General features: G+C 29.3%; 2 protein-coding genes across 2 annotated transcripts; one reads left to right on the top strand and one right to left on the bottom strand.

The window, feature by feature from the left end:
- Window positions 1–475: 475 nt before the first annotated feature.
- Sirt1 (Sirtuin 1) lies at window positions 476–5849 on the bottom strand. The gene is made up of 2 exons (XM_065499623.1): window positions 3849–5849; window positions 476–3252 (listed from the first exon to the last, which is right to left on the bottom strand). The coding sequence occupies exons 1-2, from the start codon at window positions 5227–5229 to the stop codon at window positions 1913–1915; spliced, it is 2721 nt and encodes a 906-aa protein (XP_065355695.1). The 5' UTR covers window positions 5230–5849; the 3' UTR covers window positions 476–1912.
- A 2654-nt stretch (window positions 5850–8503) lies between these two features.
- Window positions 8504–11519, top strand: DnaJ-H (DnaJ homolog). Its single transcript, XM_065500980.1, has 3 exons — window positions 8504–8690; window positions 9769–10218; window positions 10283–11519. The coding sequence occupies exons 1-3, from the start codon at window positions 8622–8624 to the stop codon at window positions 10964–10966; spliced, it is 1203 nt and encodes a 400-aa protein (XP_065357052.1). The 5' UTR covers window positions 8504–8621; the 3' UTR covers window positions 10967–11519.
- The last annotated feature ends 6569 nt before the right edge of the window (window positions 11520–18088 follow it).

The raw sequence follows: 18088 nt of genomic DNA, 5'->3' as shown, positions 1-18088 counted from the left end.
TTTACTAGTTGATATAATAAATTAAGTATTAATTATTATGTTTTAGGTTTAATAATTACATAATTATTAGTGTTTTATTTATATTTAGGTAATATTTATTTTTTATTAAATTTTTAATATCTTACTTTTTTGTTTGTCTATATAAAAGTGTGCGCTATTGTTTAATTATATCTTTTTTTGTTTTATAGTTAAGTTATGAAACAAAAAATAAAGCTAAACATATGTATTTTTAATGAAATATTTTAAACGTCCCAAGTATTATTTGTTAAAAATAATATTTTTATATTTAAATTGTTTGTTTTTTTTTTGCATCATAAACAGAAATTATTGCTTCAAGCCTTAAAAATATAATAACAAAAATACTATAGATTACACCAGATATTTTTCTTTAACTTAACTTAAAGAGTTCATAAAAAATCTTACTTTAATTAAATACTAGATTTATTTATTTATTTAAAAAAAAAAATAAAAATGCTTTAGTTTATATGTTAAACTACATTTTGTAAGCTTTTGTGTGTTTTATTTTTAGATAATTAAAAATATTCTTGTTTAGATTTTATTTGATTTAATTTGTTTTCTTTTAATAATAGTTATAATAATTAAATGCTTTAAATAAACAAAAAAAAAGCAATTTTAAATATTTATTTACATTAAATAATTCTATTGGTTTATTTATATTAAAAAGTTTTAGGTTTGTAGTAAATTTAATTTGCTTACTACAGCATTTTATTAAATTCCACAATTAATTCATGTTTTGTGAAGAATCATTTAAAAGCTTGCGAATAATAAAAAAGTATTGAGGAATTTTTGCTGTTTTGCTTTTTAGAATAGAAACCCAAAAACTAATATTTTCTTAAAACTACATATTTAAAACGAAATAAAACTAAAACAAATTTACACATAATTACAAAAGTATTGAAGATAAGCATTAAAAAAATTCATATGCATTCAAAAAAAATATTTATAATTAATCTTGATTTTAATTAAATTAATGTTCAAAAAAAAAACAATAATCATCTACAAATTACTTCATAAACTATAAATTTTTGCGTTAAATCTTTTCTTAAAAACCCTGGAATAGTGTATTCGTTATCTGTTAAAAAAACTTCTTAAGTAAATATTTTTAAAAGTAATTTTTTCTAAAGTACTTTTAATAATAAACAAATAAGAATGCTGTGTCGAATCTTAAATACCCTTCACCAAAGCACAATTTAAGATAAAAATTTAAAACAATTTTTTGGTGAACAAAAATATTTAGTGAAAAAAAAAATTGGATAAAAAAAAATTGTGAAAAAAATTAAATTTTGATGCAAAAAAATTTGTTTGGTGAAAAAAAAAATTTAAATTTAAAAATTTAAATATGAGAAAATAAATCAAGGTAGTCGTCGTCTCAATCGAACCAGAACTCTACCTGATTTATTAATGATTCAATAATGTTTGTAAGTTATAGAAATTAGCTCTTTAAAAAGTTGTCAGTACCTTTAAAAAAATAACTTTTAAAAATATCTATTTACAAAAATGCTTTGTCTTACCAACTTAAGTGAAGGTTTCACACAATTCAAAATAGTAGTATTCTTTTGAATCGAATAACAGATGGTACACCAGTTAAATATATTAGAAAAAAAGTTGAAAGCATAAGTTAATTTAAAAGGGACTCAGTGGACCCCATAAAACCACTCAATAATTTAATCCATCATAAAATTTTACTTGGTCGTCATACACCGCCGAACAATTTGATGTTCACAATTTCCGCCTCAGATCAAATATGATTGATCATTACAAAAAGGCATAATTTTTACATTGATCTTTGATTTAAATAATTCTTCTTAATTGTAGTTAACATAATTACAAAAAAACATCAAAAACTAAATAGAAATTATAAAACTTACACTAAATTAAAAAGGTTCTGTTTTTAGGAAGATTCTAAACTGATGTTTGGGGAAGTTGTAGATGATGTGAATGTTTTTTCTGCAGAGTCTCGTCTCTTCTTTTGTGGCGGAGGACTTGATATATGAGTTTTATCATTCAATTTAGCCTCAGTTTTTAACGATTTACAAGATTTAACATCTGAATCCTCATCACGAGTATCATTTGAATGACGTTTTTTCTGTACATGTTGTGTTAACGGCTGAGGTTGTGTTTTTGATTGAGTAGGGCAGGCAGAAATTGATGATAAGCTGTTGGTAAAACTATTATTACTGGATTGTTGTGTTGTAAGGGTGTTGGTGTTGGCAATTGCTTTAACCATTTCATTTTCCACCGAAGGCGTCATTAAGGGTGATAATGGTGCGTGATTTGTATCCTCATCATCGTTGCAGTGATTGTCATCATATTCCTCCAAGTTCTCATCATCGTCTTCTTCTGAATCGGAACACCAAGACACTTGAGCACCGGGAAATACATACGATGCTGTATTATCGTGCATATAATAGGTTCCCTTGTGCAGACGTTCAGCGGCGCTTTGGTGTTTCGTTTGCCTTCGTAGACTTTGTTTTTCGGCTTCCGAACAATTGGTATCGACGGTTTTGGTATTGTGTAAATTCTCCACCACTGGTTTATTGTTTATTGCCTGTGTTGTAGAGGCCGGCATGTTAAAGCTCTTCTTCATATCACCCGTATCCGAGAAATTAGTAAAAGAGGACGTTAACGCGGAATTTGAAGCATCGCCTAATATACCACTATCTTTAGAGGAGTCAATGGATAAATGACGATAATCGCAAGAGCCACCAAAACTAGCGGATTCCATGGGTTCTTCCATATACTCGGGTGATAAGAATTCTCCTTCTTTTTTCGAACATGTTGATGAGGTCTCGAAACCAGAATCGGAATATGTAGCAGTTGTTGGTGTGACAGATTGCAAAGCCGATTCAGCAGACTGATTTGATTTCAAAGATATTGTGTCAATATCAGTGGCAACCTCCTTAGCTGTATCCTCATCATCTAGCTCATCTTCCAGGGGTATCAAATCTTTGGATTCCTTTAATACTTCCTCATTAAAGCAAATATCTTTCCAATCTTCACCCAAACGATGGCAAATTTGATTGATAATAACATCACCATCTCCCAGCAATTCAACATCAAATTCGAGGTGATGCAACTGTTCACGGTTGATAAGTATCTGTGGTACATTATTCGGTATAGAACTGGGTATTAAGGCCACGGGCCGCACCTTTAACGAAGAACCCATGACTATAAGCAAATCGCATTTGTCTTTATCACTGGCCATAACTGTATGAAACTCATCGGGTAGACCTAAAATTATTAAAAAAAAATAAAACATAAAAAATTCCGCAAAAAATAATATCAAATACATTGTATGTATTAATGTATTACAAATAAATGAAATAAAAATAAAAAATAAAATAAATACATACATATGTATCATTCATTCAACTGTAATCAGACAAAAATGTCCCTAGAGTCTTTGGATTTTCTTAATTTTTGGCACATATACCTTATGGAGACATTTAAGCATTTCCTTTTTCAAATACCAAATTCGAAACTGTTTAAGTTTATTCATATCGTGTAAAAAGTAATAATTTAATTTAAAAGCGCATTTATAATGTAAGTGCAATTTTCTGATGCAATTTTCTTATACAGCTGTATAAGATATTAATACATAAATTTATTTATTATCGAATTCTCGGTCACTTTTCAAAAATCGTGAATTAAATCATGAATAAAATTAGAAAAATTTAAAAATGAAAATATCGAAATGGCTTCTTATGGTATATTTACAAAATTTTAATAAAATCTGAAGTCCAACGGTCAAAAAAAATTAATTTTTCTTATAAATTTTTCATGGAATGAATATATACATACAACAATTACTTGTTTCCAACACCTACCTTCTCCAAAGAAAACAATGTCTGGTTTCATTATGCCATTTTCCACTAGTCGCCTCAAACCATTCTCCGAAACGGGCTCGGATGCATCCAAACTTTGCTCCACATTGGGTTGACAACGCGGACACACGGGTATACGTTGTGCAAATATGTCGCTACGTATACTATCGGCGTCACACTTGTACTTGCATTTGGTACAAGAAGCCGTCGAAAAGGAACCATGACATTCAATGACATTTTTTATCCCAGCCACCTGTTCTAAGGTGTCTATGTTTTGTGTGTAGTTTCGTAACAACTTTTGCTTTTGTTCCAGCATCTTTATGAAACGATGGCAGGGAGAGGGCTTAAATTGTCCGGGATAGATTTCACGTGCAAACTTATAGAAAGGGCGGGGATCACGCGAGAAATAATTTATATCAAACATGGCCTGTGGATCAGGTAGGTCGGGAAAATCTTTAGCCAAACGTGAGTAAATGCCATCAGAAGATCTGAAATCGGGAATGCCACACGATACCGAAACGCCAGCACCAGTAAGAACCATAATGTTTTTGGATTTGTGTAAAAGATCAATGACATCCTCGAAGGTGTTAACATAAGAGAGTTTCTTTCTCCTAGGAGGCTCTGACAGCATGCTGGCTAATATACGCCACAAAGTCATATCGGTTAATTCTGGACTTATGCGCTGTGCCGAAGAGGGTAGAAATTTTGAAAGTATCTCTCGGGGATTTGCACCAGAGTGTATCTGTTTTTGCACCCAATTAAGAGGACGTTGATTTATGGGCTTCCACTCCCTACCCGACATATCGGAAAGACCACTTAGGTCTGAGAAATCGGAATCTGAAGTTGAATCGTCCGTATCATCTGCAGGATTGTCTTCATCATCATCTTCGTGTTCTTTTGAAGTCTGTCGGAACTGTGTAGAGTCCTGTGTTAGCTGTGAATTATCATTATCTGTTTGATAGCTTTGACCTTCATCATCTTCCTCTTCTTCTGCTTCATCATCACTGTCCTTATTACTGTCCATATTTAAGGGATCATCATCAGCAACACTTACTGGTGTGTCCGCAATTAGAGATGCTTCTAAATCTGCATCAGCAGTTGGCGGTAATGTTAATGTTTTGATTATTTCATTATTTGTTTTGACCACCTCTTCGCCACAACTACTACTATTGGCATTTGTTGTTGATGCCATTGACGACGACGATGTCGACATTGTTTTTGTGTTTAAAATATTGGCGCCAAAAGTAAAATTTTGTTGGTTTACTGCAAATTCCTCTACAGAATTAAAGAACTCATTTCTCTCCTGTAGTTTTATGGGTAGCACATCATCCAATTGTTCTAATCTATCTGAATTTATTCTTGCCTGTTCATAGTTTTCCATCATTTTCCAGAAAACCAAAACACTACAAGACCAAGTCCCAAAAATCAAAACAATATAAAAAACACGAAGAAGATTTTGTTGTCTTTATCGCACTTTTTTTTGAACTTCTCTTTCTATCCCTAGTAATTTTCGTGTTTTATGACTTTCTACACAAATTCGTCTGGTACACACACAAAATTTTTTCTCGACTCGGCTGATGTACAAAAAAAAATTCCACTAACTTTAACCACACAAAAATGGTTTTTGTCCATTAATTTTTAATTATTTATTGGCAATATATAGGGAAAAGGATTTTTTAAACAATATTTTTTGCACTTTTACGTATTTAAGTATGTAAAATTTTCACAAAAAATTCCAACAAACTCTGTGTCTATTCACAAGCATTTGTGTGACGTTAATGAAAAAAAGATGGCCGTCGTCCATTCAACGTAGTTGTTTAATTTGGTACTAGTCGTTAATGACTAATACATTTCTTGTTTTGTGATTAGCTATTACACAACCAATCGACCAACACGCAATATTCTTTGGGGATTATTTAAAAACTTTATTCTTTTAATTTGACTTTATATTATTAATAAAAATTATTTTAAAAAATTAATTTAGCTTTTATACTTGATTTTTTTTTAAATGCAGCTCTGTTGTGTGACGTGATCTAGGTGTATGATAAAAATGGCTGACCGATGATAGAGTTACCAACACTTTAATATTTTGATAGGGATTTTTGTGAATACCATGAAATATTGTCTATTCCCACAAATATCGCATTTTTGAATTTTTATTACGTTATTATATTCGATATTCTAGGTATAGTAGGATATGTTTTAGTACAATTGTATTCTTATAGCTTAATAAATATATGTACACTATTGTTTACTTTTAAATACAAACAATTTATATTTATTCTACAATAAAAATATAGTAAATCCCGCTAAATAGGTGGAGTTGGGAATTTGGCAATACTGTATTGTAAAAAATATCCTCACCGAATAGGATATTTGATTTCTGTTTTTAGTCCAGCAATTATTGTTTTATTATTTAAATTTAGTACATATTTAAAATTACAAAATAGTTATAGAATTTAAATAAATAGTAAATACATATATTAAGCAAAATGCTATATTTTTATATAATATATTCACTAAAATTACAGTTATTTTCGGTGCGAGATAGTTCTGTTAACTAGTTAAAATTATCTTTAATTTGAACAATTTTATTGTTTAATACAGAAAAAAATCTTACAGAACATATTATTATGCAATTTCATATCCAATTTAAGTATTAAAATGTATATAGCTGATGGCCCAGGCAGCCGTGCTAATATTGTTTCTATATTATTCTTGTATTTATCTGTAAGATTACTATAAAAAAAATAAATAATTATATTATTTCATATAAACATTGGGTTTTATTAAAGAAAAACATCAGTTTAAATAACGATAAGAACAAATACCAAGAACATTTTACTTTACTAATACAAATATATAATAATATACAATAATTTATTTAATAATGTTTAATAATTAAATCTGTTGGGAGCAAACACTATAGTACGTTTGTAATATTTACTCATTTACTTTTACATATTTATTGTGCATTGTTTAAGCAAATTACATATTTTTAAGTTTTCAAAAAAATAGTTCTTATTTAATTCTATATTTTAAAATTTGTAAGTTCCTTTAAATTTATTTATTTGAATAAAGTTTTACAATTAATTGAAATACAATTTGATAGCTTGATGTTTTTAATTAAAAATCGTTGTTTAATTTTAAAACGATCTTTAAATGATTTAAAATAAAAGGTGTCATTTAATTTCAAAAAGTAGAACGTTAGTGATTTGTAGTTGTGGCAACTCTATCACAGATGACAAAGACAATATTGCCAATTTTTGAGCCAATAAAATTAAAAACCGGATAGGACAAAATAATAGGCTAGATAAAATTTAGCAATTTGTATGACAAAATGATAATGAAATTGCTAGATCTACCAGGAATAGATTTAATGTTAACATTTTCTAAAAATACATAAAAAGTAAGTAATCTAATTAATTTTTTGTTTAAAAATTTAATGATATTCGATGAGTTACTGAAGACACTTTAAAACTATTTTGTGTACACAATTGCTTTAAGAATTATTTATTTTAGAAAGCTGAAAGAATTAAGGAATTATAAAATCTTTATATAAATACAAATATTATTTTGAATATTCTGGTCTTAATGTTACACATGGTAAATATTTACTCAAAATAGCGTAACCACTTTTTAAGCACAAGTTTGTTTGACGTGTTTACTCTTACAAGTGTTTTGTAAGATCAAACAGCATCAAATAAAATAAAACTAAATATTTGTTATGAATTGTCTTAAGTAAAATGAGTTTTGACAATAAATAAAGGAATTAAAATATATGGTATTTAACGGTTATGTCTTTTTCGTCAAATATTTGCCATGTGTGACCCTACATTTATCCGAAAACATGAATGACTCGGAAACGTGAAAATTTTTGAAAAGAACATCAAAAGGGAATTTAGAAAATTCCACGTCGTAAAAATCATCGTCTAAATTGGTTGTAAAACGTGAACAAAGCTCTAAAAAATATAAACATTTTCTGAGTTTTTTCGATTTATTTATTGCATTCGTTTTTAATTCGGGGCATCCCAGATCAGAATACATATTTTATGTTTACGTTAGATCACATGAAAGTATATTACACGTCTTTATTTATTTTCACCCTTGGTTTTTTTTCAGCTTTTTGACAGTTAGGAAATATTTTTACAAAAACAAAATCTATGTTGTTTTTTGTAGAGGTATATTTGTTGTAGAATTGGGATTACCAGTACATTAATTTGATAAATTATTTTCTGTATCCATTGAAAATCGCTTCAATTCACCACTAAAAAAATAAAGTAATTTATTCTCGTTAAACGTTAAACGATGAGAAAATCGCAAAATGATCATTACTGGTATTTGTCATTGTTCTTGTTTTTGCGAAGAAATACAATAATAGTGTTGTAAAATGTTAGTACTTCTGATTACTTAATATTAATATCAATACATTTTTTAGGAACTCGATACTACTCAATACTTTAAAAAACTGAATTTAACATACATATTTTTTATTTCAAAAACATAGTTGCACTTTTTCACTGAAAAATATTGAAGTATTTTCCGTATTGTACTGAAAAATACAATTCTAAAAGTATCTAGTAGTTACTTTTAGGTATTGAGTACCGGAAAATATAGACATTATTGAGTACTGAGTACCGAAATACTCGTTACTTTCACAGCACTATACAATAATAAGGGATTTTTTAGCCAATTGAAACGAAATTTTCTTTTTTTACAAATTTAAAAAATAAAAACATCAATAAAGTGCATTAAAATTATTAACTAGCGGCAACTATGGATCATTTAGATTTGTATGATATTCTCGGTGTAACAAAAAACTCGACAGATGCAGAAATTAAAAAGGTAAAATAAAATTTGTAATGCAATTTTTCCTTAGGTTGAAAGAAAATAAGTATAGTTGGAGAATGTAAGCAATAATATATAATGTCAAAGGTGAATAAGGGGTGCAGTAAAATTTAGAACATTATTTCCAAAATATGCCGCATAATATGTGAAATTTTGTATAAATTAATGTGTAAAATGTTAAAATTAATCATGTGTAACAGTTAATGCAAAATTATTATTATTGTTAACTTATTAGGTAAAGTGAGAGAGTTATATGCACATTTGCAGTGAGAGAGGAAGAGAGCAATGTAAGTACTTTTTTTTTTGTCGTCTGGCCTGCCAGACTTATATTCGTTTGGTATTCCCAAACTGTTATTTAGTAAATGAATGAGAAGCTAATAATTTACCTTTATTTTTATAATAAATTAGCATTTACTCCGAATTACGTTTTTTTATGTTAAATTAATCGTTCTTATCTGACCATTTCTTAGATATATGCAGTTCATTATGAGCGGATCGTTATATATTTCGGAGTCGATATAGCCATGTACTTATTTTTTTGAAATAAGAAAATCGGCCCACAAAAAACTGCGAGTACCTCCATTTTTTTTCTCAAATATTTTTAAACCAAAATTTTTTTTCACCATAAATTTTTTTTAACAAAATTTTTTTTCACCAAATATGTTTTTTACCAAAATTTTGTTCACAACATTCTTTTTCAGTAGTCTTACTTGTTTTTGTTATTCTCTTCTTTCTTGTAAAAGTTTCCATTGTTTTGCCTTTGCCATTGCTATTATACTTAAACTTTCATTTTAAAAGCTCTGAAATTTACTATTTATTAGACCTACAATATATATTCGGTAAACGGTAATTTTTCTGTTTTTGAAAACTGAAATTAAGAAATATAGTTTTCAGAAAAAGATTCCATTGTATTGCTACTTACTGTATATATGTATGTAAAACTTTTAAATATTCTAAGCAAAGTATTCTTATACATTAGTTCTAAGAAACGATGCTCTGCTGAGATATTTTATTTCAAATTAAATAATTTTCCTAAAATCGTTAAATTTAAAACGTTTTCTCATTTTTATTTTAGAATTATCGTAAATTGGCTAAAGAATTTCATCCCGATAAAAATCCCGATGCTGGTGATAAATTTAAAGAGATTTCATTTGCCTATGAGGTACTTTCGGATCCGGAAAAACGTAAAATATACGATCGTTTCGGCATAAAGGGCCTACAAGAAGGAGCCGATGGTTTTAGCGATGCTGGAGAATTCTTTTCGCATTGGTTTCCTTTTAACATGGGTCAACAACAACGAGAAAGCCGAGGAAAAGCTGCCCAAATTGTTATTAAATTGGAAGTCACATTGGAGGAAATTTACAATGGCAATGTGTCCAAGACAGTGGAATATAAAAGAAGTACATTTTGTCAGCAATGTAATGGCGAAGGCGGGCCAAAAGAAGGTCAAGAAAAATGTAGTGACTGTAATGGTTTGGGCCGTACTACGGGTTATGTATTTATGGGCTTAACACCAGTGGAAACTGTAAGATTTAAATTGTTATTCTTCATTAAATAAAATTCAATTACATTTTATTAAATTCTTGTAGATATGCTTGTCTTGCGAAGGTAGTGGTAATATTATTCCTGAAAACCTGCGTTGTATTTCGTGTCAAGGTAAAGGTCTAGTCGAAGAGAATGTTAAGCGTGATATTATTGTGGAGAAAGGAGCACCAAATATGCTAAAAATGCCCTTCACCTCAGAGGGCAATCAAGGCCTTCATGGAAATCGTGGTGATTTAGTGGTGGTTCTTATACAAGCCGAACATCCATTATTTCAACGTCGCAACAATGATCTCATAATGCGTAACATTCACATCAATTTGACACAGGCTCTGTGTGGCGTGGTACATTGTTTTAAACATTTAGACGGTAGAAATATTTGCATTTCCACTCAGCCGGGTAAAGTGGTGCGACACGGTGAACTACAAGTGATACCGGGCGAAGGTATGCCCCTGAGAAATAATCCCTTTGATCGTGGCGATCTTTTGGTGCCATTTGTTGTGGAGTTTCCCGAAAATGGCTTTGCTAGTCCAGAACAACTGCAGCTACTTGAGACTTTGTTGCCACCCAGAGAACCATTTACTCTGCCACCAGATGCCGAGGAGGTACAATTGAGTGAGTTTCAACCACGTGATGAAAACGATCGTCGTGGTGCTCAGGGTGGCATGGAAGAGGACGATGAATATGAAGGTGGTCCACATTTTGAAAGGGTTCAGTGTCAAACCGGCTAAAAATTATCACAATATCAACTTTATTTGGACATAAATATACTATATTTTTTGTTTTCCTTTTTTTATTTTTTTATAAAGACATTTAAAAAAATCATTAAAACGCTTCTAGAGCTTAAAGCTTTACATAATTATGTTTAACTGGCTTTATTTGTATTTCTTTTTTTAATTTATCCCTATTCAGTTCGTTTTATTATTAAACAAATATTAAACAAAATTTTACGATATCTAACAACAATGTAGTCTAGTATTTATCTAACTGGATATTTACTTATCTTAACATAAAACTTTGTTGTTTGTTCGTTCTTAATTACTTTTCGTTTTATATAATAATACATAATAAAACTTAAAAACATTATTAATTTATTTTTCTTAGTTTTTAGTTTAGCCACTTAAAAATCTCTACTTATACTAAGATAACTGAAACAAAAACAAAAACATTTATTTAAAATATAAATCTACAAAATTAATAATAGAAACAACAAAATAACTAAAAATTTATATTATTGAAAAATAAAACAAAAAATAACAATAAAAAACGAATTAAAAGAAAAAATTAATTTGTTAACAATTTATAAATTGGATAAAAAAGTATGTGGGAGGGACCTTTACTTCTTCTAAATTCGATAGTATTTGTCACAAATAATACAGATATGTATCAGCTGCTTTCAGTAATTTAGAAATAGAAAGCAAACAAAAGAAAATTTATAAATGGTTGAGGCTTGGAAAGAGGGACAACTATATATCACACTAGTTGCCTATTGAAAATTCGATTTTCTCTCGCTTTGTAAATCACAACTATTGAAAAGTTGCTGTAGATCACCAAAATAACCATACGGTTAGATTTTACTTGTTTGACAACTGTCATTTGTTGCATATCTGTGGAGCATAAAAACTTACTAAAGACTACAAGAACTTAAACTTAAAAATAAGAAACATTTTACATAATTCAAAGCAATTACATTACCTATCTTGCACAAAGTCAACAATTTTAACAATAATTTATGAATACGAAAATTACTTGGGACATTTTGATGCCAAATCCAACAATGCATGTACATATATATATATGCATTTTGAAATATTGGAAATTGTTTTTCATCAGATTATAATTATATCTTCTACTTCATAAAATTTATTTCAGCATAAACATTTCAAATTGATTTCCATTGTCGATAGACTCCATAATATAGCTAGCTGAAGCATTCAGTAAGTATTATATATTTTTATTTAATGCATTGCAAATTGTGCAATAGCTTCTAGTTGATCTTGAGCCAATTCGCTATAGGCAAACACATAAACATAACTAAGTTTACACAGCAGCATGTTTGTATTGCATTTCATTTAAAAAAATAAAACTAAACAGCCTAAAAGAGTCAAACAAAAACATATGGTGAAGTTTTTGATTTTTTGTGTTTTTTTTTTATTTTATTACATACAAACGTAAATACTTTTTAAAGCCATGAAACATTTAAAATTGTAATCGATGGCAATGATTATAAATGATTTTGATTTAGTGCGTTTTATATTAAATCCAATGAAAATTATAAAAAAAAACATAAGAAAAATGACTTCAAAGCTTATTATAGCAATGACGTATAAATTTCAAGCATTTATGCAAGTACATATGTATGTTTTTTGTACGTTTTATATGATATAATTAATAATTAATTTAAATTGCTCAATTTTCCGATCCCTGTCTGTCACTGCGTGTTGCTAATCTGTCAAACACTCTTCTTTTACTTCCTTCTTATTCTTCTTCCCTTTTACATCCTGCAGAGTTGTCAGATAAATTTGCTACAATAGTATAAAAATCTGAAAAATCTACAAACTGAATTAAAAATGTTTAAAATAATAAAAATGTGTAATTAAAACATATTAATAATTAGTTTTTTATTTAATTTAAATACTTAACTACTGTTACCAAAATACCTACGAATTTCTGATTTGAATAATTGAGTTTATTGAAATCTACAAAATTTAAAATATAAAAATATATTTTGAATTACTGAAGTATGGATGAAATTACCATTACAGAAATAATAGCAAATACCATTACCTCTAAAAGAAATAATCCAAATTAGCGATACCATTACCTTTTAACCATTTCAAATCGGTAGCCAACCTTGAAAGGAAAATTGATTCAAAAAACTATCTGTGATAAATATTCAATTATTAAATCAGCAGTTTAAAAACTTATAAGACAATTTCGTAAGAAACCTCAAAATTTGTGAAACTATTCATAAAACTACCCCAAGACATGGTAATTTAATAGCAAGAGATTTTAAGAAATTACCAAAAAAGACCTCAAGTACACAAATAAGACAGTCGAGGTTGGCGGTGACAATATTATGGGGCGAGGCTGTTGTTAAAGGCAATGAATACACTGAGGAAAATAGAGATTAAAAAAATTGATTCCAGCATGACAATGACCTCTAAAACACCTCTGAAGTGACCATATCTCAATCCTTATGGGAAATTGTTTATTGCTAAATATGGGTTTTGAAGTGACCAGGGCCCAAATTACCGCACTCGTGATCGAATGAACTATTGTATCGAAAAATAATTTCGATATCGTAATTATAACAAAATGTACTAAATTTCATGCTCGATATCGAATGCCGTAATCTCAAATAAGAAAATTACGATCGAATTTACTCGATATCGAATGCGGTAATTCGGCCCCAGATCTCAATCCGTATGGGAAATAGATCGGAAAATATGGATGCAGTTATAAGGGAATGGATGAGACGATTGACTCTAAATTTCACGGACTTTCTCCATTCTCGGGAAATATTAAAAAAATCCGTAATTTTTTATTACTAAATTAAGCCAAAAACCAGGACATTTTTAAAATATTGAGAAAATACGTAATACGTACCGAATAAGAACTTTTTCAAATCAGAATTTTGGTTGGGATGACTGTCAACTGACTTTCAATTGCTAGTGTAGAAAAAATCTATGAATTTGCCACAAATCACAACGAATATCTTTCATCTGTGTGGAAATAAAACAGTAACCTTAAGAAGGAAACTTATAAAGAAATTCCCGAATTTTTTCAAAAAATATTCCCGATTAGTAACCCTAACTGTCTCTTTAATGGGCTCAACACATAGTCGTTTTGAAGCAGTAATAAAAAACACGGGCAATCCAACAGAATACAGAAACCACATCTCGCCCGGATCAATATCATCCATATTTTCGTTACTCCTAAATACCCTTTCAGCTCAATTACCGTTACCGTTAAACAATCGTTACCGAAATAACTGGAATTACCGTTAACAATATAATCGTAAATACTGATACCGATATTCTAACCAACTCTGTCAACTTAATTTTAATTTTTGTAAATGTTATTAATAATTTAATTCAAGATGAAATTACCGATATCATTAAAATACCGTTACTCAAATAAGCCCAAATACCGTTAGCGCTAAGTCAGCGTTACAGAAATAATCCAAATAACCGTTACTGTTACCTTTTTACCGTTTTGAACCGGTAGCCAACCTTGATAAATAGACATTTACCAAGGCGAATTCATACAAGGTGCTATCAGTTCTACAAATACAACAATTGGTCTTAACAAATGTCAAAAAACAAAAATGAAAAATTAAGCAAATATGTTTTAAAACTTAATATAGTGTAGATAATTGTATGGTGAGGACTTTACTTATTTATGTAAAAATAAATATTTTATTAATACGATTAGAATATGTAGATATTTAAATATAAAAAAAAGCTTTGACAACTGTTAGAAACAAAAAGCGACAAAACAATTATCAGATGTTTGACTGACTCCACCTTGTATAAATTCGCCTTGACATTTACTTTGTATAAGAGGTGCCACGACCTCTAATCGGTTTCCGATAATTTCTAAATCTAAGTCACGTACGAAAAACTTAAAGTATGGACAAATGTGTAGCTCTTTAAAAGAAATCCCCAAAAATCAGGACTATAAATAAACGTCAATAGGGCTTAAAAATCCTTAATCCTTAAGAATCAAGGATCTGGCAACACTCACTTTTAGTTGTCATTTAGTGCGCGCATTTATCTAAACGTATTAACATCTAATTAGAATTTAGTCGTTAGTTTAACAAACTAAATAAGTGTTAAATTTTAACTAATTTAACTAAAATATTAGTGAAATATAATGTTTACAATATTAACTAAACGTGTGTGTTTAAATTGTGTCGGATAATTATTATAATACAAAAATACAAAATGTGTGGTAGTAAATTGTGCAGGTGGATCTAAAAGTTTACTTCCTTTTAGCAAAATGTTTTAAATTCAGAGAAAACTATGAAAAGTACTGAGTTAGTGAAGTATTTATTTAAATACCTATTTAAAGGAAATTTTATTAAATTTGTGATGGAAATATTGGCAAATTGTTGCATTGTTTATCTTTTATTTTAAGATGCAAATTGTGTGTGCGTGTGTTTTATTTTGATAAGTAAACAAACACAATTATCCCAGCAGTTTTACAAGTACCTAGCAGTTAAGCAAGTAGTCAATGTATACCATATAGCAGTCGCAGATCCAGGGGAGGAAAAAACGAAAATTTTAATATGAAAAATGTAAAAGTTGTGAAGGATCCGCGCCTTTCTTTTAGATAGTAATTGTCAATAATGTCTGTTCATTTGGCTTACTCCAATTTTTATATTTTGCGTCCAATTTATAAATAAATGTTATTAAAAGATAGTTAATTTTGATATTACCTGGGCTGTATAAAGTAACCAATTGACATCTCTATGCACTACAAATTGTACATATGTGCGTGTCCAATGATCCAAAATATATAAATTGGAGCCAGCCAAGTCATCAGTCTGTCTCTAAGAGATACATTGACAATGTACTTCTAAAACTGCAAGTACAAGATGATTAAAGTGTTTTAAAGATCGAAATACATAATTAAAAATTGTGGCAGGAGCGAGTAATAATAAATAGTGGTAAGTTCATTCATTATTATATACAACACTAGCAGACCCGGTGCGCTTCGCCACCCCAATTAGAAGAATGAAATAGTACTATTAAGTCTCCCTTTGTGAATCTAATTGTAAATGTCTAATTTCATATTTCTGGGTCCATTATTATAGAAAATGCAAAAGAAAGTTACCACTAAAGTCACCTTTTGTGAATTCAAATTAATTTAGAATCATGTGTGCCTAAAATTATTATAAAATATTCAAAAAGTACCATTGCAATAAACAAATAGTACCATTGATTATCACTTTTGAATTCGCATTCACTAAACCATAACCCGTCAATTTTGAATTTTAAATTTGTATAGCCTTTCCTATATTATCAACTAATTTTGTTTCTATAACAATATTTAAAAATTATCACAAAACCCAAACAAAACGAAACCGCGGTTTTAAAATTCTTTGGTTTTTTGGAAACGCTAGGTCCATTATTATAGTAAATTCACAAAAGTACGTATGAGAACAAAGAAAAAGTACCAAGCGCCTTGAATTTTCACTCACTTGGGACCATAGACGCCTAATTTCATATTTCTATGTCCATTATTACAGAAAATTCAAAAAGTACCATTAGAATATATAAAAAGTACCAAAAAGCCCACACTTGTGGTTTCCCACTCACTCCCATATAAGCTTAATTTCATGGTTTTAGGTTAATTGGTGAAGAAATTACAAAAAGTACCATTCGAATAAAGAAAAAGTACCAAAAAGTCTATCCCTAGAATTCTCACTCACTTTAGAACATATACGATTAATATCATGTTTCTAAGTTCATTATTATAAAAAATTCAAAAAAGTACCATTAGAATAAAGAAAAAGTACCAAAAAGTCTCCCCCTAGAATTCTCACTCACTTTAGAACATATTCGATTAATTTCATATTTTTATGGCCATTATTACAGAAAATTCAAAAAGTACCGCTACAATATACAAAAAGTACTAAAAATTAGGCACTTGTGGATTCACACACACTCCGGTCCATATAAGCTTTACTTCATGTTTCTAGGTTCATTGGTGAAGAAATTACAAAAAGTACGATTCGAATAGAGAAAAAGTACCAAAAAGTCTCCCCCTAGAATTCTCACTGACTTAGGACCGTGTATGCTTAATTTCATGTTTCTAAGTCCATTGTTATACAAAATTAAAAGAAGTACCATTAGAATAAAGAAAAAGTACCAAAAAGTCTCCCCCTAGAATTCTCACTTTAGAACATATACGCTTAATTTCATGTTTCTAAGTCCTTTATTGTAGAAAATTCAAAAAGTTCCATTATAATATAGAAAAAGTACCAAAAAGCAGCCACGTGTGGATTCCCACCCACTCGGTCCCATGTAAGCTTTATTTCATGTTTCTAGGTTCATTGATGAAGAAATTACAATAAGTACCATTCGATTAAAGAAAAAGTACCAAAAAGTCTCCCCCTAGAATTCTCACTTACTTAGGACCATATATGCTTAATTTCATGTTTCTAAGTTCATTGTTATAGAAAATTCAAAAAAGTACCATTAGAATAAACAAAAAGTACCAAAAACTCTCCCCCTAGAATTCTCACTCACTTAGAACCATATATGCTTAACTTCATAATTCAATGTCCATTATTACAGAAAATTCAAAAAGTACCATTAGAATATAGAAAAAGTACCAAAAAGCAGTCACTTGTAGATTTCCACTCACTCCGGTCCGTATAAGCTTAATTTCAAGTCTCTAAGTCCATTGTTATAGAAAATTCAAAAAAGTACCATTTGAATATAGAAAAAGTACCAAAAACCCCACAATTGTGGTTTCCCACTCACTCGGTTCCATATAAGTTTTATTTCATGTTTCTAGGTTCATTGGTGAAAAAATTACAAAAAGTACCAATCGAATAATGAAAAAGTACCAAAAAGTCTCCCCCTAGAATTCTCACTTACTTAGGACCATATATGCTTATTTTCATGTTTCTAAGTTCATTGTTATAGAAAATTTAAAAAAGTACCATTAGAATAAAGAAAAAGTACCAAAAAGTCTCCCCCTAGAATTTTCACTCACCTAGGACCATATATGCTTAATTTCATGTTTCTAAGTCCATAGTTATAGAAAATTCAAAAAAGTACCATTAGAATATAGAAAAAGTACCAAAAAACCCACACTTGTGGTTTCCTACTCACTCG

Source organism: Calliphora vicina, chromosome 2 (assembly GCF_958450345.1).
Source record: "Calliphora vicina chromosome 2, idCalVici1.1, whole genome shotgun sequence".
Classification (NCBI taxonomy): Eukaryota; Metazoa; Arthropoda; class Insecta; order Diptera; family Calliphoridae; genus Calliphora; species Calliphora vicina.
This window is presented reverse-complemented; position numbering and strand designations above follow the sequence as displayed.

Bases quoted from the DNA above. Each gene is read 5' to 3' on its own strand.
- Sirt1 (XM_065499623.1), bottom strand. From the start codon at position 5,229: ATGATGGAAAACTATGAACAGGCAAGAATAAATTCAGATAGATTAGAA. The intron at 3,253-3,848 runs GTAGGTGTTGGA...TAATAATTTTAG, and splicing joins CATTGTTTTCTTTGGAGAAG to GTCTACCCGATGAGTTTCAT.
- DnaJ-H (XM_065500980.1), top strand. From the start codon at position 8,622: ATGGATCATTTAGATTTGTATGATATTCTCGGTGTAACAAAAAACTCG. The intron at 8,691-9,768 runs GTAAAATAAAAT...TTTTTATTTTAG, and splicing joins CAGATGCAGAAATTAAAAAG to AATTATCGTAAATTGGCTAA. The intron at 10,219-10,282 runs GTAAGATTTAAA...AAATTCTTGTAG, and splicing joins GCTTAACACCAGTGGAAACT to ATATGCTTGTCTTGCGAAGG.